Source organism: Aptenodytes patagonicus, chromosome 1 (assembly GCF_965638725.1).
Source record: "Aptenodytes patagonicus chromosome 1, bAptPat1.pri.cur, whole genome shotgun sequence".
Lineage (NCBI taxonomy): Eukaryota > Metazoa > Chordata > Aves > Sphenisciformes > Spheniscidae > Aptenodytes > Aptenodytes patagonicus.
In genome coordinates, this window is record NC_134949.1 from 225,590,204 (window position 1) to 225,611,699 (window position 21,496).

The 21,496-nt window shown below is 49.1% G+C and overlaps 1 protein-coding gene across 6 annotated transcripts in view; it reads right to left on the reverse strand.

The window, feature by feature from the left end:
- Positions 1-645: 645 nt before the first annotated feature.
- Positions 646-21,496, reverse strand: part of GDPD5 (glycerophosphodiester phosphodiesterase domain containing 5) — a 188,674-nt gene continuing 167,823 nt past the window's right edge. For 5 of the 6 annotated variants that reach the window (XM_076328500.1, XM_076328496.1, XM_076328497.1 and 2 more), the window contains exons 11-17: positions 21,026-21,244; positions 17,318-17,475; positions 15,175-15,322; positions 11,346-11,428; positions 8,581-8,595; positions 4,732-4,844; positions 646-3,368 (exon numbers count right to left, since the gene is read on the reverse strand). In XM_076328500.1, coding sequence (XP_076184615.1) covers positions 3,253-3,368; positions 4,732-4,844; positions 8,581-8,595; positions 11,346-11,428; positions 15,175-15,322; positions 17,318-17,475; positions 21,026-21,244 — 852 coding nt within the window. In that variant the 3' untranslated portion in view covers positions 646-3,252. The remainder of the gene's footprint in view (positions 3,369-4,731; positions 4,845-8,580; positions 8,596-11,345; positions 11,429-15,174; positions 15,323-17,317; positions 17,476-21,025; positions 21,245-21,496) is intronic. The other variant, XM_076328501.1, reaches the window with a different exon arrangement.

Consider the following 21,496-nt stretch of genomic DNA (forward strand, 5'->3'; position numbering starts at 1 on the left):
GCAGAGCTGTTCCAGCCCCCTGATCATTTCTGTGACCCTCCTCTGGACCCGCTCCAACAGGTCCGTGTCTTTCTTATGCTGAGGTCTCCAGAGCTGGACGCAGTGCTCCAGGGGGGGTCTCACCAGAGCAGAGCAGAGGGGCAGAATCCCCTCCCTCGACCTGCTGGCCACGCTGCTTTGGATGCAGCCCAGGAGACGATTGGCCTTCTGGGCTGCGAGCGCACATTGCCGGCTCATGTCCAGCTTTTCACCCACCAGCACCCCCAAGTCCTTCTCGGCAGGGCTGCTCTCCATCCCTTCATCCCCCAGCCTGTATTGATACCGGGGCTTGCCCCGACCCAGGGGCAGGACCTTGCACTTGGCCTTGTTCAACCTCATGAGGTTCACACGGGCCCACTTCTCGAGCTTGTCCAGGTCCCTCTGGATGGCATCCCGTCCCTCCGGCGTGTCGACCGCACCACTCAGCTTGGTGTCGTCAAGAGGAGATGCAACACAACTGTACCCATCTCAAGAAGGACGGATCTCCAAACCTCCCTCTGGTCAGACCTTTAGCTCCCTCATGAAGCACGAAAAAGCAGAAATGCAGGGAGAAGATCAAGGCATCACCCATGGCAAGCAATCCCAGAACACAAAACAACCATCACAGCAGGGGAATACTGACAGTTTATTTCACAGAGCATTGCAGAGTTTATTTTGGTCTAGCTCTATTTTCATCAAAAAAGTATCATCCTTTTTTAAAAAAAAAAAAAGGTAGCAAATGTTCAGGACGATAATGGTAACAGTCAGTGCATTACGCATAAAGTTTGGGTCTTGTCATAAAAAAAAAACCAAAAAAGTGAATTGTGAAAACAACTCTTTGTTGGATTGCTTTTAACACTTCCAAGCTTTTAAGCACTTGACCTTTCAATAAAGTCATCTCCAAGGATAAAAACAGAACATGCAGGTGATTATCAACAGATGCTGAGATTTAACATCATCTCTCACTTGGCAATGACAATCCACCGGGAATGTTTCAATACAGCACCACATTAAAAGGAGAAGCAACTTTGTTCTCAAAAGCCTTCAAATCCATCAAAATCTTGCAGTTCTGCAGAAAAAAAACACACCGTGTTTCACAGACTTGAGAGAGTACCATATAGGAGGACAGAATTTGGGGAAGGTAAGAGGGAGCGTGGACCAGGGCCTTATTCCACCTACATTCATAAAAACCCAGGGTAGATGCAAAGGAATTGAAGTCTTGATTTGCACTGCTTAGGAGGTGCTTATTAAAGCATCACAATTCATATTTTCATTATCAATAGGGGTATTTTTCTTTCACATAGATAAGTTGGCCACTTTTGCCCCCAATTCTTACACACTAAGCCCAAGACTTTGGGGTTTCAAAATGCTACTGGAGTACAGTTTGAAAAAGACAGAGCAGTTCAGTGCTGCCGAAACAAGAACAAGCTGCTCAAGGCTGTTTTTGGGTGTCGAATGTGATGCACATCAGCATCCCCAAGACCACCTTCTCCTCTACAAGGTGACTTCTCCCCAGCCACTCATGGGCTCTACAACCCAGCTTGGCCAGCACCCGAAGACTCAGCCTCAGCTCCCGTTCCCTCCACAGTAAACAACTTTGATGCCCCCATCGCTTTCAAGGCAGCGCGCACCAAGCTTCAAAAGGAAGCTCGCGCTCAATGGGAGTTCTCACGTTGCACGTTGTGTCAACCAAGATCCAGCAAGGAAGGGAGCAACCCAACACCAGAAGGCCACGGGGACTGAGCCAAGACCCATTCACAGCTCCGGCAGCCTTCCGGCTGGCTTCAGCTGCCTTGGGAACCGGCTCCATGTGAACAGCAAAGTGACCCAAAAACAGGCTCCTCTCCACGAGGCCTTGAAGGTCAAGAGCAGAGAGCTGAGACCGCCCTTGGGCTGGCTGTGAGCCGTTTCAGGGAGGGGATAAAATTCAACTGCCATCTACTTGGTTTCCGAGCTTTTTTCTGTTTGTTTTTTTTTTTCTTTTAACCTCTAGGATTTTGGTTTAAAGCCTTTTGCATTGGAAACACACTGATGAGAGCTCTTGCCTTCATGAGCCTGTCAGCATCCGCTGCAAGACCGTCACTCCTTTGGAGGACACGAACATGCAGCTTTAAAGATCCTGCTTTTAAAGCAAGGAGGAAAGGTCTCCTTGCAGGAATAAATTACACTCCGGGGCTGCTTCACCTTCCAAACTATTTACAACTCCTTCACCCATGGGCATCTCCTTGGCCCAGAGAGGGGGAAGCTCTCACAGCACCACCACCTCCTCTTCCTACGTGGGTGCAAGGACAGGGAAGCAAGGAGCGACTGCAAATGCCACTTGGAGTGGCAGGCACTTTAGCCAGATCTGAGCGGTGATGGTGCCCACGGCATTGCTTTTTGCAAGCCACCCGGGCTCCCGACAGAGCCCAACTCAGGGAGAAGATGGAAAGAAAGAAAAAAGGGGGAAAAAAAATCAAAAATTAAAGCATTGCTGCCAGCAGAGGCCAATTTACAGCCAACGCTCAGGATTTGCCTTCAAGACTGCAGCAGGACATTTCAAGAAGGCCACTCTCCTGCGAACATCCAGGCTTTGGGGAAGGAGGACGGGACAGGGAGAAGGTGCCCAAGTGACTGAGCCAGTGCAACCCCTTCCCTGGCTCTGAACTTCAGCAGGGAAGAGCAGTGCTCTCTCCTCTCCTAGGAAAGCTTCTCTCCTCCAAACAGCCTCCTGTTGCATTAGAGCTAAAACTTCATTGCCCAGGAAAGGGGGAAGGGGGGGGGGGACGACCAAAAAAAAAACCCCATAACAAAACCGACACTTCACGAGAACATCACAACGTTCAGCTACACAGTCGCTGCACCAAGGGAAGGAGTGGAGCAGGGCAAGGGGGAGAAAGGGGAGACACGTCCAACGTGTTTTTCCCAGAAACCCCCACAGGGACTCAGGCTGTCACATCAAGATTCAAATAACTTCAGCCGTAAGGTCGAAGATTTAATGAACACGGTATTTCCACTCATGCCCTGGAAAAATTACACTCAAAAAAAGAGACCAAAAAAAATTCAGATTTTCTACATATTTACAAAAATAAGCCCCCCAGCCTCACAACCAGGGAGGTGGAGCAGCTAGCGATGGGGTATGGGAAGGGGTCTCTGCCTGACCAGCAGTTCCTCAAAGGTTCCCATCCTGCAGCAAACAGGAGAGCACGGCTCTCGCTGCCAGAGTGAACGCGGGGTGGGTTGGAACGGAGCCCCTCAGTTCATCCGCAGCTTGGTGTCCCGATGATCCGTGGGGGTGACCATCTCGTTGGCATAGCCGTTCTCGGAGCAGAGAGACAGCTCGTCCGTGGTCTCCACACCGTTGTTGATCTCTGGGGAGGGTAGAGAAGGAGGGGGACATCGTCACAGGGGTGCAAGTCCCAGGAGCCCCCCATGGATGGGGAAACTGAGACACTGAGAAGCCGTGCAATTCCACCACATGGGATCCATCTGATCCTACAGAGATTTCACCCTGGGTTTAGTAACACTGCACCCATTTAAAACCAGTTCTGAACAGGATCTGTCTCCAAATAGGAGCTCACCTCTAAACTTCAGACCCTGACACCACCAGAGGCAAAGTTGGACACTCCCATACACATGGTGCTATGCCACAGGCTGAATTAGTCACCCGTGGGCAAAGGGTGCAAAATACCTGAACTTAATCTCTATCCAAATGGCCATTCTGGAAAAGGGGAGACTCCTACAGTCACTGGTTTCACTGGGAAAAGCGCGCAACCACCAATGTTTTAATTGTAAACACCCACCCTAAGCAAGAACATTTGTTTCAGAGGCACAAAACTTTAATATATATCCCCTACCTCTAAGGATATTTTATGTCTAGGGTATTTTATGTCTAGGACATGTTGGGGAGGCTTAATTCTGCTGTGACCAAATGCTTCTTTCCCTCCTTGGGTTCCCTGGACTTACACCTGATTTTCACCATCTCTGGAGGGCAGAATCAGGCCCGCATTTCACACAATAAGCTCTGTGAAGCAAGAGTTGTCTTTTTTGCTGTGTGTGTGCCCAGTACAATAAACCCTGATCCCCGCTGGAGGTCTCTAGCCCCTAAATACAAAGAAAGAAAACCCGTAACAAAGCTCAAGGGGAGATTATATTCACATTCCTTCAAATGTGAGTTTTCCAGCTTCGTGCGCCAGCTTTAATCTTTTAAAGCTAAATGTTTCCCTCTCTGTACGCATTTCTGAGATCTTTCTTAGAGGTGGGCTGAGATGGACACGTTGCCAGCATGTTCCAACACAAATAGATGCTGGGAGGAGCACAAGGATATCAGGAATCCATCAACCTATAGTGCCACTGAATTCCAGGTCTACCCCAAACTCATCACCATTATTGGTGGTGACCTATGCCATTATTTTAATGGGTTTTATAGCTTTGGACACACTGTTGACAATTGAGAGTGGAGATGTGGGACAGTGTAAGAGAGCTGCATGGCATAACTTGGGAAGTTAAATGCAAGATTTCTGAGCAAATCAGTGCTCAGACCTGCACCACTTTGGGATGGATGAGCCATGACCGCATCCCACAAGTGGTTCGGTGCAGCAGGGTCAGTCCAGTCACCCCGTCCCACCAGCAGATGACGACACCCGTATCAAGACCACCTCCTCCATCAGCAGAGAGCAGGGTGACAGCTGAGGGATGGAGCAAAGGGCTCTGACCGACCGGCCCCATCCATACCTGAGAAGATCAGTTTCTCCTTCATGATCTTGACGTCCCGGCTGGACCGGCGGACAGCAGCGCTGAGCATGATCTGCTCCGGGTTGTAGGTCCTGATGCTTCCTAGGCGCCACCTGCAAGACAAGAGGGGTATATCAGGGGCTGGTCTCCCCAGCCACGAGAGCATCCTCAATGCAAGTGGCCACCAACAATGTAGAGACCAACAAGTCCCCAGAGACCCTCACGCCTTTGCTCCCTTGCACCTACGCAAGCCCGCATGGTAGGAGGATGTTCAGAGATGAGCATGTTATCTCAGAGGGGTACAGACATACAAGCAGGTCATCTTTAACCACCTTGAGCATCCTAATTCCACTAATTTCACCAAGGACTGCAGATGCCCCAAACCCCTCTCTATCGCATCAGCTATCCAGCTGCCCAAAGCAGGTAGGGCTATTTTGACTCTTAGGGTTGGAAAGAGGGAACAGAACGAGAGACCAAGCCAAGTAAAGCAACCATAACCTTTTCCTCGCTGAGTGACATGCTCATGCTTGTGGGAGATGAGAGCTCAAAGACAATTTGAGGTCTCAAACCTGAGACACAGCAAAGACACCGACATGAGCTACTCTGCAGGAAAGTACAAGCAGTGCCAAGCTGTCACATACAGTGCCCTTAAATGTAATTTCTCCCAGCGCACTTCCCTCCCCAAATGCCAGGTCTTTACTTAAACGTTTCTACACAAACCCTCCACTTTTTAAGCCTTGATGAAACTCAGTGTTCACCAGAAGCTTCCACCACGTGAACAATATGAGGCTGAGGGGAACTTGGCTCGACTTAAAATTAGCCAGACTTTTATTCTCATTACCGAATGCATGTAAAGAAAATTACTGATGTTAGTAATAAGCAACGGCAGGAAGCTCAAGGGGCATTTTGCTTTTAAAGCTGTTTTTCAGCCTGAGAGCACCCCTGTAGCAGACCCTCAGCTGCAGAGCTGCTGGCATTAGGAGTGAAAGGTGGGCTGCTGCCGCAATATGGGAAAACAGGGCTTGGGGGGCTCAGACAAAGCAGCCATACCCAAGATCCCATTGCAAAGGGATGCTGTTTAGGCCAGGCTTTCATTGCCCACGCCCCACGGATTCATCCTACCTCCTGACCACAGAGGAAGGCTTTCAAGTAAATCCCATTCTCCCTGCCGGAGCCAGGGATGCCGTAAGGCTATTCGATAAACAGCAGGGATTTAGGGTGGCTTTATGGGGTTTCTGATCTTCTGGCACCACCTAGTGGCTCACCCACACAAGAGAAGGCGATTTATTTATTTATTTTAAAAGGTGACAACCACCTTCTCTTAAATTTCTAACCCTCTACCCAGCCCCAGGAGCAGAGGATTTGAGGAGCCCCACACATCTCCAGCCCGGGTCCACAGCATCAGCCTGACAAAGCAACATCCGCAAAAGAGGTTCTGCAATTTTTCCAGGAAAATCTAGCTGGTGTCGATTTCATGGGGTTTCCATCCCCCTCCCAAATCCCAGTGGGTGACACTGCACCATCAGGCTTTGACAGGGGTACAGATGAAGGTGGATGCTCTGCCACAGAGAAAAGAAGGGGTGGGATGGCAACATGACACAACTCACAGACCCATGGACAGAAGCAACACGGAGGAAGCACAAGGAGGCAAAGACATTAAAGTATAAAAAAGAAAAAAATTAAAAATAAAAAAAATATTTTTCTTCTATCATCATCATCTAAGCTGAGCCACTCTGACCTGGAAGACGACCATTTTTGCTCTTAGTGTCCCATGCAGGCAGATCCCACCAAGGTCAATGTGGTTGCAAGTGCAGAGGATAAGACCCTCCTTAAACTTATAATCAAGACCAAAATCTATTGCTACAACAACGAGTCTTTTCTTTGCACACAACATCAGGCTTTTCAGCATTAGGCTGGGTTGCGTGGCCAAAAGGCATGATGATCTCTTGCCCGTAAGTCCTAGACATCCCATGGACGGCATGGGCTATTTTGAGGCACAGACAGCCCAGCCTCAAAGGGGCGCAGGGACCAAGGGCTCTTCTCCTCCTGCCAAGAGGAATGACCACCACTCTCTGCTCCCCATCTCGCATGGTGGCTGCGGTCAGACCCAGGGTGGTTAAATACGCACGAGGGGCCGATGACTCCGCTCACAGGGGTGCATTGCTCTGACTGAACAAGCTAAGGGAGGGCGGCCCCATTTTTCAGGGACACTTTGAAATACCCTTTTTAGAAGGGCCACCGGTACATTTAACCACAATGCAACTCCAACACCATACAAAATACTCTCTGCTGTGCTTGGTAGCCTTTGGGTCTCCAGAAAGCTCGTTTAATAGAAAATAGCACCTCTCCTACCCCCTTGGATTCTGTCGTGATCGGCCACGTTTAGGACAGCAGCGTGCAAAAAGGCCAGACAGACAGCAGGTAGGTCTTGTTCTGGGAGGTTGGCATCAAAGCGGACCAGACGGACACGGGGTGGGAACAGACTAAAAAATACTGGGACAACAACACAGAGACAGCACACACCGTGTTAGGGCCACCGGACCCTTGGTTTGGAGGGGAGATGCTAAATGGCAGGGAAAGGGGATGGGAGAGGGGCAGGTCGGGGATAAAACAGGGTTGATTGGTACTGAGGGGATAAGATGGAGCGAGCAAAGAGCCAAGCCAGCTGCAATCACAAAGTCCCCATCCTGCGACCGCTCTTGCCTAAAGCCTGCCCAACTCCTCCATGCCTGTTTTCTCCTTGCCCACGAGCCAGGGAGCAAGGGGGAGAAGAGAAGGGGAAAACACCCAACCTCCCTGCACCCACAGAAAGGCTCAGCCCAGCCCCGTAGCCAGGTCCTGTTTTGGGGAGATGCCGTGAGGACGTAACACCACAAAGTCCAAGGTACCTCGTGGAGCAGGCAATACTTGCAGGTGGCCAACCCCAACCCCCGAGGCGGTGGGTGGGCAGAGGGAGAGGGGCAGATAAGCACAGATAGGGAGTAGCCAAGTCCTCTGAAATACAACCCCATGGCACACAGCGGAAGGAATGGAGAAGGTAACACGTGAAGAGTTTGGTCCAAGTACAGACGCGGTGAAGGCTTTACTGCAGAAAAGCGACAGCGCTTCCCTCCAAGGGGGTGAGAACGACTGGTGAGAAAACAGCCAATACAAGGAGAAATCTGGGTTTCCAATTGATGGCACTTCTAATCCAGCATCCCAGGCTCATTCCCTCCCTGGGTGCAATGCTATTTATTTTCACACTGCATTTCCAGTTTCACAGTGGTGTAACTGGGAAGACACTCCTGAAAGATCCCAAGCCCCGAGTGCAGCAATTGATGAGCCAAACCTTTCCAGCTATTAGCCTTATTAATTCATTCCCAGGGCTAGAGAAGTGCTACTTTATGTAATTGAACAGGTTACATTATTTTCTTTAGAATTGGCCAATTCAGAAGAGGTTGGTCTCAAAAACCTCTGGTAAATGCAGGAAGGAAGGGGATATTTTGCATGAGATTGTTTCCATGGAGAAAGCATTACATCCCACTGGGAATTTCCCAATTACAACACACTGCAGGACCTCAGAATAGGGCTGTTTTAAAGGGCAGCAACTTGGATCATTGTAACAGAAGGTCAGGTTGCCTTCGAAACATCCGCCGGCTTCAGCATCAGGCTCCCGTGGTGCTCACGGCTATGGCCTGTGCAATGTTCAGACCCTTATGGTCCCCCTCTGAAGCCAGATGTTTGAAAGCGCTGTGAAAAACTGCGTCCTGCCCTGTCTGTCTGCAGTGAAGCCATAGCAGAGAGGGAGAAAGAAAGAGAGAAAGGAAGGTTGAATGAAAAAGAGAAAGAGGAGGAAAGCACCAGAATTACCTGATCATGTGATAGCTGTGAGATGCCAGAATGCAGCAGAGAGAGAAAGAGGAGGAACATGCACAACAGTCAGAGCAGTAAGAAAATAAACAAGGCAAAGAGGCAAAAAAAGATCAGTTAGAAAGTCATCACAGTTGATATTTCCCTTCTGGAGTGGCTGCCACGATCCTGTCACCAGGGCTGAAGCAGAACAGCAGGAGCAATCCCTACCCGTGGCTACGGAGGAGAGACAAGCCATGCGTAGGAGAGAGGACGAGCACATCGAAGCGGTGGCTCTGTTCCCACCCACCCCCTCATCCTTGCATGAAGGAAGCAGCTCGGTTTTGCCCCAAAAAGGACTCGGGGAAAACAAAAACAAAACAAAAAAACCAACCACGACACTGAAGGCCAAATGCCAAGCCCCATTTCCCGGAGCTGAATCACATCAGCAGGTAGTAGTTGGGCAGTTCTGCTGTAATTTGTTTTTGATATATCCTCAACGCTGCTACCAATTCTTTCATGTGGTGGAGAAACTGGAACAGCAGGGAAATGGGTCTCTTCTGCACAAGGCTCTTGGAAGAGCAAGCCCTTTGCCGCAGAAAGTCCGACTTCTGGTGCTAGAGTTTCTCCTTCTTCCTTCTACTGACTTGGGGTTGTTGTCCCAAGGGAGAGATCCAAAAGAAGACATTTGGCCTTGCTACGACGGACCCCACGTGGCCGGACCTCTCTGAGCAACTGCCTTTCTACGTCAGGTCCAGAGGCCGGGCAGCGAGCTCAGTGCTCCAGGCTGATGGACCCTGGCGAAAGCTGGTGGCAGCTTCCAGCTCTTCTCACCTGTATCACACTTACACTGAGGGTGGAAGAGAAATCCTGCAATAATGCTTTCCCTCCTTACCCTGCTTCCTCTTGCCCCTACTCCGTCAAACCTCTTCCAAACTGGAAGAAATTCAATCAGTGCAGAGAGGAAGAGTCCAGCTATTGCAAAGTCCACGTAGCTGCGACTTCTCCCTCTCTCCAAGCGTGCCTCATTTCGCTCTGCTCTGCGACCTATAGTTCTCATTCAGCGGGTTGAATCGGTTTAATTTCTTCAGCTGTGGTCTCCCGGGTGTGATTGAGAAAGGCCTTCTAAAACTGACTTTGGGAGATGACGCAAAAGACTGCAAATACCTCATCAACTTGGCCTTCAAATTCTGCTCTTCAGAGCGGTCAGTCCCTGCCTCCAGACTCTTCTGTGCATTTCTGTTTCTGACAGAGAAATACCGGGTCTAAAGAGCAGGGACATCTCTTTTTAAACCGACTGATGAATTTAAGGGAGTGGAGGAAGCTTCCAGACAACAGAGCCACGAGGCCCTTCTGGAGGAAAGGTTTAATCGGCCACAGTTCAGATCACAAGACTCTTAGAAAAATTTTAATCTCATCTTGGTCAGTGGTTTCATTAACTCTTGGGAAATCTAATCTGAGAGGAAAGTTTTCAATCTGCTGCTAACTCCATTATCCCATGCTGGAACTGGGGACCCCCTGAGCACAGGTCTACCAGCGTGGGACTGTGCAAGTCATGAATTTAGACACAATTATAAACAGACCCAACATCTGGCCTGAAGTCAAATCCATAGCGGGTGCTGGCAGGAGCAACAGCCTACTGTAACATGGCAAAAATACCCGGGTAATTACGCACCCAGGTGTCGTGGCACGCCGGGGAAGGAAAGAGATTGCTGCAAGCAGATGATCTGGACAGTGCGACAGCAAAATCACCAGCTCGTGAGGCTGAAGCAAATTAAATTGCTGCTCCTAACGCGAAGGCATTTCGGATATCAAGAAGGAAGGAAAGTGTAGGTCCCTTGACGTTTCTAGGACAGCCGTTTGTGCATGCCAAAGCAGATGAGATTATAGAGCCGGGGAAGAGGGGATGCAATTTCAGAATGACACATTTTCCCACGAGAAGGCTGCTGCTTCTCACTGGAGGGAGCGCATCTCTCTCTGAGCTCACGCTTTTTCCCAGAGAGGGTTATTACACTGTCACCACTGACAGCTAAAACGTCTCCTAGGAGAAAAGGCACATCACCGGGAGGACACCGTGGTTTCCTCAGTACAGTCAAGAGGCGAGTCGCTTGGCCAGCTCTGCCATTAGGAAGTTGATTTACCTTCTCCTGATTTATCAGTGTCTTAACTTACTCTGCTCCTAGGTTTTACGCTCCACATTTGTTTTCAGGCACCCTGGCTAACGGAGAGGCTTCTGCCGTGCCCTCATCAAATCCTTGCTCGCCCTTTTCTTTGGAAAATGGAGAGACTTTCTCTATGCATCAAACTGAGCAACTGATTTGATTTGCTAAATCATAATATTTCTATTTCTTCATCTAAACGGGAACAAACTGATTTAAGAAAACTATAACATGTTCTTTTTGAAGACTATAATGGTGGAATCTCAAAACATCTCCTCTTCTTCCTTTAAAGCATTTTAATCTCTTTCTCAACGTCCATTTCCCTGAAGCATTTACAGTTTCTCTCCCACACTCATTTATGAGCAGAGCAAGGCGTCTATCGCTACTGTTTTGAGATCTTTCATTCTTCTTAAAAAATAGTGACTACGTCCAATTCAATGTCACATCTCAGAAGTGGAATTATTGTCTGCAGTCTTTGTAGGGATTTTTAATAACGGGTTTCCCTGCTATTGCAATCCAAGCGCCTGAGGAGCGCAGTGCTCCTCTCTCCCGTCTCCACCCCACACTCTGAACAAAAACACACGTCACAAATACACGAGAGTCGAGCTGTAACAACGCTCTACTTACTTCTGGAATATAAAAACTCCTACAATTACGATAAATGAAATGAGATCAGACGTGATCCAGATTAGGTGGTACTCGTCTGGAGGCTGGAAGACAAAAAACAGAAGCAGACCTTAAACCTTCTGGTTTGTACAATCACAGAGAGACCACACATTGCTGAAGTTACCACCAGGGCAGAAAGAAAAGCACAGAGCTGCAGGGGTCGCATATAAATCACGACGTTTATGACATTTCTAATGCTAGCCTGTCATCCAAAATGACGTTATCAGGAAAAACTGCAAACAGGAACAATTTTAAACTCTCCCTCCTTTTGCGTGCTGAAATTTTCTCAGGAGCTTCATGGGCTGAAAGTTTCCTATCTCAGCTGTACCTCGAGGTGAGGGTAAGATGCTGTTTGGAAATCCAAGTCTGTGGGAAAACACAGAAATATACACACATTGCACATGAGACACGCAGGGTCCATTTTGAGTGCTAACGTTAGCTGTTCCGCACAGTCTCCATGCTATAAGCATATACTTCTCAATTTCTGTCCTTTAAGGTACTGGTAGCTCTGGCTTCATTTGCCAGTCTAAGTGGCTGTGGTCATCACACCAGCTAAACCCATCACCTGAACTCAGCACAGAAGCACACTACTCCACATTGATCTTTGTGCTGCCCAGGAAAGGCAACAAAGTAAAGTGATAATAATAATCAACTCCTGATGATGCTCAGAAGGCCCCTACCCAGGACAGCCACCAGTGACGCTAACAAATTTCTCCTATCCCAAACCTGGACTAGTTCCAACCAGGAGAAAGTTGCTGATTTCATACCAGACAGATCCATCACAACCACCAACACCATCACTAATGCACACAAGTAACATTTCATTACAGAAATAGAATACATAATGCATAAAGATGAGTTCATGCAATGGTAGCGTGACATGGTGTCAACCCAGTTGGGAGCCATCGACTCTGCTACCTCTGTCTCCCAGCAGAGAACAACTTGTTTTTCTGCTCAGTAAACCTTTGTGTGTCTCAATTTATCCTGTGAAAGTGTGCCATAGAATTAGCAGGGCAATGCTTTAATTAGCCAATGCTTCTGATGGAGATTTAATCCTTGTATTTCCCAGCTTAATTACAGAAGGGTGACATTTAATGTTACATTTGCTGCATCTATTAAGACCAACAGACACAAAATTGATGTTTCCCATTTTCTTGGCAGGAGAGTGCCATCATAACTATTTTGAATGAAAACTCAAGAGTCTTCTAAGTTGGAACAAAATCTACACATCTAAATTTTTCATTTATGCACCTGTTGGTATTTCACAACTGAAGAACCCAAATAGCAGGTTTTCCTGTGGGGCAAAAGTTGTATTTCCTATGATATACCCCAAGCAACAGGTAGACAAACACAGCTTTCTGGGAAAACTTCAGCACCTGATTACAGATATTACGTGTATTTTTTTTAAAGTCCTGCAGAAAGCTCAAAGCTAGAAGGTTTTGGTACCAAATCAAGGTTTTATAAGCGACAAAAATGGAATTTCAAGGTGATCAAAAGGGGAAAACTGCAATTTTTCAGAGACATGCACCCCACACACGTCGTTATTAGGAGTGCCCAGCGAGCAGATGCTTCCTCAGCCCTGCAGAGGAGGGAGCACGGGTCAGCAAACATCTACAGCGAAGACAACTTGTCCTGCTCCATCCGCACCAAGACCTGCTCAGGAATTTGCTATATTTCACCTCCAGTTCCCCTTTTTTAGACAGGGCTGTTTCAGTGGGATTGTTTTGGTTTGTTTTTTTTGTTTTGTTTTTTATAAACTTTACCCAAAATAAGTCCTACTCCCGAAATCCTCACCTTTGCAGCGCGTCAAACCCTTCATCAATTCAGTGTAACTGGGCAGAGAGCAACTCAAACCCTGGCTCTGAAGGAGACTCCCAAAATTGCGGAGAGGGGTCTCACACTGGGCACCCGCTTTAAGGACATCAGGTTAGGGGCTGAATCCCAGCTCAAGCTGTTCAAAGCCCTTCTCTATGCCGTGTCTGATGGCCTCTGTTCTTACCAGCAGCTTTCCATCAAGAGTAGAGGGGAGAGAGACTGTCGCTTTTTCTTCTTTGTTTTTCCTTTTATTTAACGTAAACACAAGTTAAATGTATTTTTGCAATTGCAAATGGCCCCTGGGTGAATGGAGCAGAACAGATTTGCGCTGTTCAGCTGGCGATAAAGCCCAGTGAAGCCCCCGAGGGCACTGGGCAGCCACAGCCTGGCAGAAACAAGAGTTTCACTCCAGCTCCTGAGCCCTGTCCCACGTAGTGGAGGGGGCTCAGATGGCAAAGCTGGTTCGATTACATCACCCAGGCAGTTCAATATGCAGGAAATCAAGGGATTTTTATGCTGCCGGTGATATAAGACTGTGCACTCCCAGCAGAGCTGGAAATCCAGCAGATGGGAGAGCCCTTGGAGGAGGGCTCCAAGTATCAGCTGCTTGTCATCGCTGGCAGAGGGGCTTTTGGAGTAAAAAGCTGCCAGTGATGTGCACACAACTCCTGCCAGCTGTAGTGGAGGACAGATGTTTGCAGCAGCATGATTCAGACGACGATAATTTCTTCTGCCGACAGATTCAGCCTTTATAAAACCATTTTCAATTCTCCAGCTTTAGCACGCACCAGCGCGGATTTGTGCGGTCAGACACAAGCAGTAGGTTAAGCTAAGGACACCGTGCATAGGTGTTCATCCATCTGGGCGGTAGTCTTGAGGTTCTACCTCCAGGTAAGGACGCAGATAACTCATTAACGTTAACGTCTCCTTGTGCTCATCTTATTCTCCCCTTTCCCCAAGCAGATCTGCCAGAGCAGCAGGTAAAACAGCTGCCTCCTGTCCTACCCCTGACAGGATCTGTCATCAGAAAACAGCCCCTCCATCACATGCACTTACACCTCCGCAGCCGAGCTCTTGTTTTGGGAATACTTTGACTCAACTATTTCATCATTTTGCCTCCACTCCAACATGAATATTTCTGTTTGGTTCAGAGACCCAAAGTGCTAGCAGAGTTTTCAGACAGTTTACTGGCTAACATGATGGATAAGGGGGCTACCTTTGGTCTCTGGTTGTTCCTTGTCCAGCAATGGGGTAGCCAGAGGTAACACTTGTCCTCATTTGGTATTAAAAATAGGCAAAAAGCTAGTTTTGAAGCCTGCCTGAAACACAGAAGCCAGGTTTGCTGGTTGATCTGTGTGCCTGATTCTCCTGCAACTCTAACAGCTGCTCAGCAGGTCTGGAAAGGTGTTTTTCCATTGGAGGAAAATGGAAAAATCACGTGGGTTAAATGGGGCATGCAACACAACCTCCAAGGCTCCCAAACCCCGTATGGGGAGAGACAAGGCCGTCTGAAAGAAGGGATTGTGCAAGAGGAGCATTGATCCGTTACCATCTCAGGGCTCAGGCATACAGAGGGTGAAAACCCTCAAGCCCAGTAGCACATTGAACCCAACCAAACCTTCCTGGAGACACCCACTAGACATATGGCTGCAGTGCTCAACGGCCACCTCTACACCCCTCCACCGCATCCCCTCACAGAATCATTAAGGTTGGAAAAGACCTCTAAGATCATCGAGTCCAACCGTTGACCCAACACCACCATGCCCACTAAACCATGTCCCTCAGCGCCTCATCTACACGTCTTTTAAATACCTCCAGGGATGGGGACTCCACCACTTCCCTGGGCAGCCTGTTCCAATGTTTAACCACTCTTTCAGTAAAGACATTTTTCCTCATGTCCAATCTAAACCTCCCCTGGCGCAACTTGAGGCCTCCTTCCAGGGGTTCACAACAGCTTCCCAGGCATCGTGCTTACCATTAGCCAGATGGGAAAAGGCACCTTGCGAAGGACGTGGGAGCTGTCGGAGGTGACCGACTGGACGCCGGCACACCACAGGATGGAGTATAGCCAGGGCTCGTTCACAGTGTAGAGATTCACACTCAGGTTCGCCACGGTGTAGTCCCTGCCGAGAGACAGACAGGGTGAGATGTGGGTCCCCCAGAAAATGTCAGACCCTCATCTCCAAGAGGAGAGCTCTTGCCATCAGCCACCGCTGTAATCACGGCTAGATTTATTGGGTTTGAATTACATGAAATAGTTTTTTTTTTTAACAGGACACGGTCACTTCATAAGCAACCGAAGGGCATGGCAATCAAATGGTTTGGACTTGAAAGCTTTCTTCGCCTCTTGGATGCTATCTGACCCAGGCCACAGCCCATCTCAGATACTTCCTCATGAATGATGGGCACGTCATGTTTTTCTAACAACCGCCTCATCATGTTGATGTAAAATTAACATCTGGCTCAGATGCCTGTAACGCTTCGTAGGCAATTTACTTAATGAAAAACTGACAGACTGCATTTCCAGCATCGTTCCTACAACTCCCATGCCCTTGTTTTGGGCACGGTCGCAGAGTTACAGCTTCCAGTTTCCTGAGGTCATTTTCCAAGAAGCTAAAACCGCAAGCTGGGGTACAGGAGCTGTCAGCAGCAAATCAAGCACTGATAGTGGACTCCCTGTACCCATACGATTTGCATAAATTGCTCTGTTTCCTTATCTACAAAGCAGAAGCATCACTAATCTCCTTTGCATGGGCAGCACAGAGATTAATCCTTGCAATTCAATATCAGCAAAGCACTTTGAGGTGGAAGGCCACTGTACGAGATGTGGACATCTCAAAGCTCACAACATGATCAAGCTGCTCCAAAGGCTAAGGGATTCTCAAGGGCAGAGGTGGTCGCAGCAACGTTGCATCCAGATGCTGATCTTTGGGGGGACTGAGGAAACTGTGTTATACCAGGGCTTGCTGAGCCTGCTCTGGCTCATGCTGCAGGAGTGCAGCAACATTTGACTGGGCACCCCAAGGCCTTCAGGGTTCAAGAAGCACTCAGGTGGCAGGTCTGATTTTGGAGACAGCTGAGGTGGTATCGATGAGAGATTGGGGCTGATGAGCTGGGATAGATGAGAGAGTAGGCATATGGTCCTCTCCATGAGATAGAGCAAATAGGTAGGGGAAAAACAGGCAGGAATTATCCTGCAGGTAAAGCACAGACTTGGTTTTAAGGGTGAGCAACTAGACCAATTGCTGGCAGCCACGGAAAGACACCACTGGATTACACTAAATAGGACCATGCTCTCAAACAGCTGCGGGCTCAGCTCTTCTCTACTTCCAGCCCAAACACACAGTAAGACAGCTCCTTTGAAGATACTTTTCTTTTGCAAACCTGTTTCAAGTATTTCTTTGGGGGAAAAAAAAAAAATGAACTCTAAAAAATAGAAAAGCTCTACTAGAGACAATCTGCCCTTGCCAAGAAGAGGGCAAAGCCAGGAGCTAACACGCTGCATGGTTCAAATACAGGCTCAAGCAGAAGGAGAGGAACCCCATGCTGCCAATCTCATTAAAGAGGAGACCTGACCAGTCTAAATAGCTGACAAAGGACAACAATGAATCGGGTGAATTCTCTGCAAAGAGAAATTTCTGAAAGCATATCCAGACTTTGGACTAATCAAAATTCTGTGGTAGCAAGTCTGGAGCAGACAAACAGAAGCAAAGGGCAGCTGCTAATGAGGATGAAACAGCACTTGGCAGTACCCGGTGTGAAAAGCCTTCACTTTTTCCAGAGCTGAGAGTGTAATAAGAATCAGCCGATTCATATATTCGTATTTTTAAAAGGATCATCATATACTGAATTAGCATGTAGAGTTGTTAGAGTCAGCTGTGCACTCCTGGAAACAGCCCGGATTCTGGGTGATGGGTAGGGACAAGCTTGCACAGCTCAAGCTTTCAAGAGCAAGTCCATCTGAAAACATAACTCTGTGCAGATAAGACAGCCTGGGATGATCAGAAAAGATGCTGCTGAGACAGGGATGCACACAGGTTAGCAAGGATGCACAGAGCTGTGGACACCTGCCATGGAGCACACGGGCTATCACGCAGTGTTCAAACAGGAGGCTGTACCTGACATCCTCGTTCGTGACCTTGGTGTAACGCAGGTTCAGCTTCACAATGCCCTTCTCTCTCATGCGCTCTGCATCCAGCTTGAGGCCAGAAGTCTGCTGGAAACCCGGCGCAATCTGTCTGACCAGCTGCCTCTCCGTGTCCGGCAGCCACATCACCTGCGGAGGGAGCGAGACAGAGGACGGCTATGGCAAAGACTGTTCACAATGCTGGTGACACAAAACAGCCAGTTTACACCAAGCCAGAAGCAAAATCACACGAGAGACTGCCTTGCTTGTCATACAAATTGTCTAGGAGACACTTACAGCCTCCCACGTCTCTATTCAAACGCATTTCAGGATTGTCCGCAAGCCCAGAGGGCTGTAACGCACAAAATCTTAGAGGTGAAAAGGGTTGAGATACAAAGGGATCAGGCCAAGGGGTCACGGGAAGAGACGTGGTGTGTCCTTGAAAGCCTGTCCTCCCTGCCCAGTTCAGGGCACAGAGGGAACTAAGGACATAAAATTGACAGTGCAGACAGGATGCACAGGAGAAGCCTCCCATGTTCCCATGGATAAGACTAGTTTTACTCACCCTCTTTTATCAGGGCTACATCTACTCCAACCCAGGGCAAGGATTTCCCTAAGTTCATACCACGCTTTAAAAGCGTGTCAAATTAATTACTGTTAACAAGCTCAGCTGCCAGATGTAAAGCGGATGCAGGAACCAAGCTGGGCAGTTTTATGGCTTGTGCCATGCGGAGGCTGGGCCCAACCAGATTATCTTCAGCAGTACCGCTGGGCATTGCTTTGCTTTAACCCATGTTTAATAACTCAGTGACACTCATCTACCAAAGCATCAGAGCAGCACAGCTGCAGCCATATGCATTTTCAATAGGGAACCATAAAACCTGGGTGAGAACTATCACTTTACGACCCCACGTATATGTTTTGTCTATTTTTCCTCCTGCTCTCCATTGCAGTATCCGAGGAGAAGACAGCATGGTCCTCCTTCGGATCTAGCCAAGCTGGCAGAGGCTTGAGGATAACACTATCACTGCAGCCACATAGTTAAATGGAAATTGGGTGGCAGTGTCAGTCATGAGAAAGACAGATGGAAGTTAAAAATAGCTCTGTTCCCTCCTGGGCCCATCACTGCACAAGTCAGTGCTGAACTTGTCTGTGCATGCAGATGCACCTAATTGGCACAGATGAAATATCTGAGCTGCGAGCGATGTAGTCATTCCACTTGCCAGCCTCACCACGCTATTTACAACCAGTCCATATTCAAGGGAGAGCACCGGACAAGTGAAAGGACCAAATTTCCTTCCCTAGACAGGTCAAGAAGAGAAGTTTTCCAAGGAACACCCAGAGTCCCTAGGTCTGGGTGCCCTTCTGACACATGGGAAGTGGTCCTCTCCCTCCAGAAGAGATCATTGCATCAGAGGTAGCTCCTGATGGGCTGGGTGAAGCTCTACACCTTGTGGTCAGAAAGGACACAGCTAACAAGGCTGGCTGGGCTCTGCTTACAACCGCTCAGAGCTGGAAATTAAAATGTTTGGCATAACCCAGCAAGGACAATTCTGGGGCAGAAATGAATGTCTGGAAGAGATCTCTGCAGATACATAGACCTCCTTTTGCTGAAAACCCCTCAGCTCCAGGACACCCTTTTCTTGTCCAAGCAGAAGCTCACTCTAGGCTGAAACAGTTGCTCAGCCCAGGGAGAAGGATTATTATTGTATTGGGTTTGAGTGGCAAGGCTTTGGTAGCCAGGGGGCTACAGGGGTGATTTCTGTGAGAAGCTGCTGGAAGCTTCCCCCATGTCTGACAGAGCCAACACCACCCGGCTCCAAGATGGACCCGCCGCTGGCCAAGGCCGAGCCCATCAGCGACGGTGGTAGCGCCTCTGGGATAACAAACATATTTAAGAAAGGGAAAAAAAAAAATCTGCACAACCACAACAGCAATCGCAGCCGGAGAAGAGAGGAGTGAGAATACGTGAGAGAAACAACTCTGCAGACACCAAGGTCAGGGAAGAAGGAGGGGGAGGAGGTGCTCCAGGCGCTGGAGCAGAGATTCCCCCACAGCCCGTGGTGAAGACCTTGGTGAGGCAGGCTGTCCCCCTGCAGCCCATGGAGGTCCACGGTGGAGCAGATATCCACCTGCAGCCCGTGGAGGACCCCACACTGGAGCAGGTGGGTGTCTGAAGGAGGCTGTGACCCCGTGGGGAAGCCCGCGCTGGAGCAGGCTCCTGGCAGGACCTGTGGACCCGTGGAGAGAGGAGCCCACGCTGGAGCAGGTTTGCTGGCAGGACTTGTGACCCCGTGGAAGGGACACACACTGGAGCAGTCTGTTCCTGAAGGACTGCACCCCATGGAAGGGACCCGCGCTGGAGCAGTTCGTGAAGAACTGCAGCCCGTGGGAAGGACTCACGCTGGAGAAGTTCCTGGAGGACTGTCTCCCGTGGGAGGGACCCCACGCTGGAGCAGGGGAAGAGTGTGAGGAGTCCTCCCCCTGAGGAGGAAGGAGCGGCAGAGACAATGTGTGATGAACTGACCCCAACCCCCATTCCCCGTCCCCCTGCACCGCCCGGGGGGGAAGAACGTAGAGAAAACGGGGAGTGAAGTCAAGCCCAGGAAGAAGGGAGGGGTGGGGGGAAGGTGTTTTTAAGATTTGGTTTTATTTCTCATTACCCTACTCTGATTTGATTGGTAATAAATTAAACTAATTTCCCCAAGTCGAGCCTGTTTTGCCCGTGATGGTAATTGGTGAGTGATCTCTCCCTGTCCTTATCTTGACCCACGAGCTTTTCATTGTATTTTCTCTCCCCTGTCCAGTTGAGGAGGGGAGTGATAGAGCGGCTTTGGTGGGCACCCGGCATCCAGCCAGGGTCAACCCACAACAATTATTTAAAACCAAGGAGTCGGAAGGAGAGGAAGGGCTCCCTGCTGCTCGCAACTGGCCTCCAGGTCTCAGCGTCTTCCCTTGTGTCCAAGGTTCTTATCGAATCGCTTGGTGGGAAGAGACCTCAGGAGATCTCTACTCCAACACAAACCAGGGCCAGCACTGATTTCAGACCAGGTTGCTCAGGGCTTTGTCTAGTCGGGTCTTCAAAAGCTCCGAGGATGGAGATCCCTCAGTCTTTCTGGGCCCATCTCAACACTTGCCTGCCCTCACAGGGAAAACTAGTTTCCTTATATCCAGCAGGAACCTCTCCTGTTTCAATTTATGACTGCTGTCTCCCATCCTCCTGACACGCTGCTCAGTGAAGGGCTTTGGTCCAACTTCTCAACAACCTCCTTGCCGGTACTGGGGAGACCTAACAGCAGCTCTCCAAAGTCTCTCCTTTTCCAGGATGAAGAGACTCAGTTCCCCTAGCCCCTCCTCATATGTTCAGCCCCCTGACCAGTTTTGTGGCCTCTGCAGGACTTGCCCCAGTTTATCAACATCTGTCTCGTACTGGTGAGCCCCACACTGAATACATCATTGCTGAGTAAGGGGAAAAATCACTTTCCTCCATCTACTAGCCATACTACCATGAGTACAGGCCAAGACGCTATCAAGCCTCTGGAATCACCAGCCTGGAGGCACAGTCCTCCCCAGCATGACTTCTTGGCATGAAGTGGCATTTCAAATCAGGTATTCAAATGGATCAAATGAGACACTCAAGGGTTCGGGGAACCCATAAGGAAGGCAATTTTGGAAACATCACCAACCCCACAGAACTCACAGCCTGTTGCTGAATTCCCGATGCCAGGATGGTTTCCAGAGTGATGTTGATGTAAGTGCTGTAGTAAGGATGAGCTGGTGGCAGGTCCTGGAAGTTCAGGATGAGCGATGTGTTGTCCTTGATCACCTCTAGCATATCTGCCAGCTTGCAGACTGACTGGTTGGCAGCTTCCAAGTAGTCAGACCTTGAAAGAGACCCGGCCGTCCAGAAAGGGTCATTCTGAAAGCAAAGCACATCCCGGCATTAGTGCCACAAAGCCCGGATTCCTCCAATACAGGTGAAGACCCTTTTCTATCCCACCTTGGCAACAGCTGACAGCTACGCTTGATGACCAACTTGCAGCTTGCTGAAGCTCCATGCCTCAGTTTCCTTACCCAAGGGGAGGTCACTAAAAGCAAGGTGTGCTGGGCAGGTCACCCCATTTTCAGGGCAACAGCAGAGCTATAAGGTAGTAATGTGATTTTCCTAGGT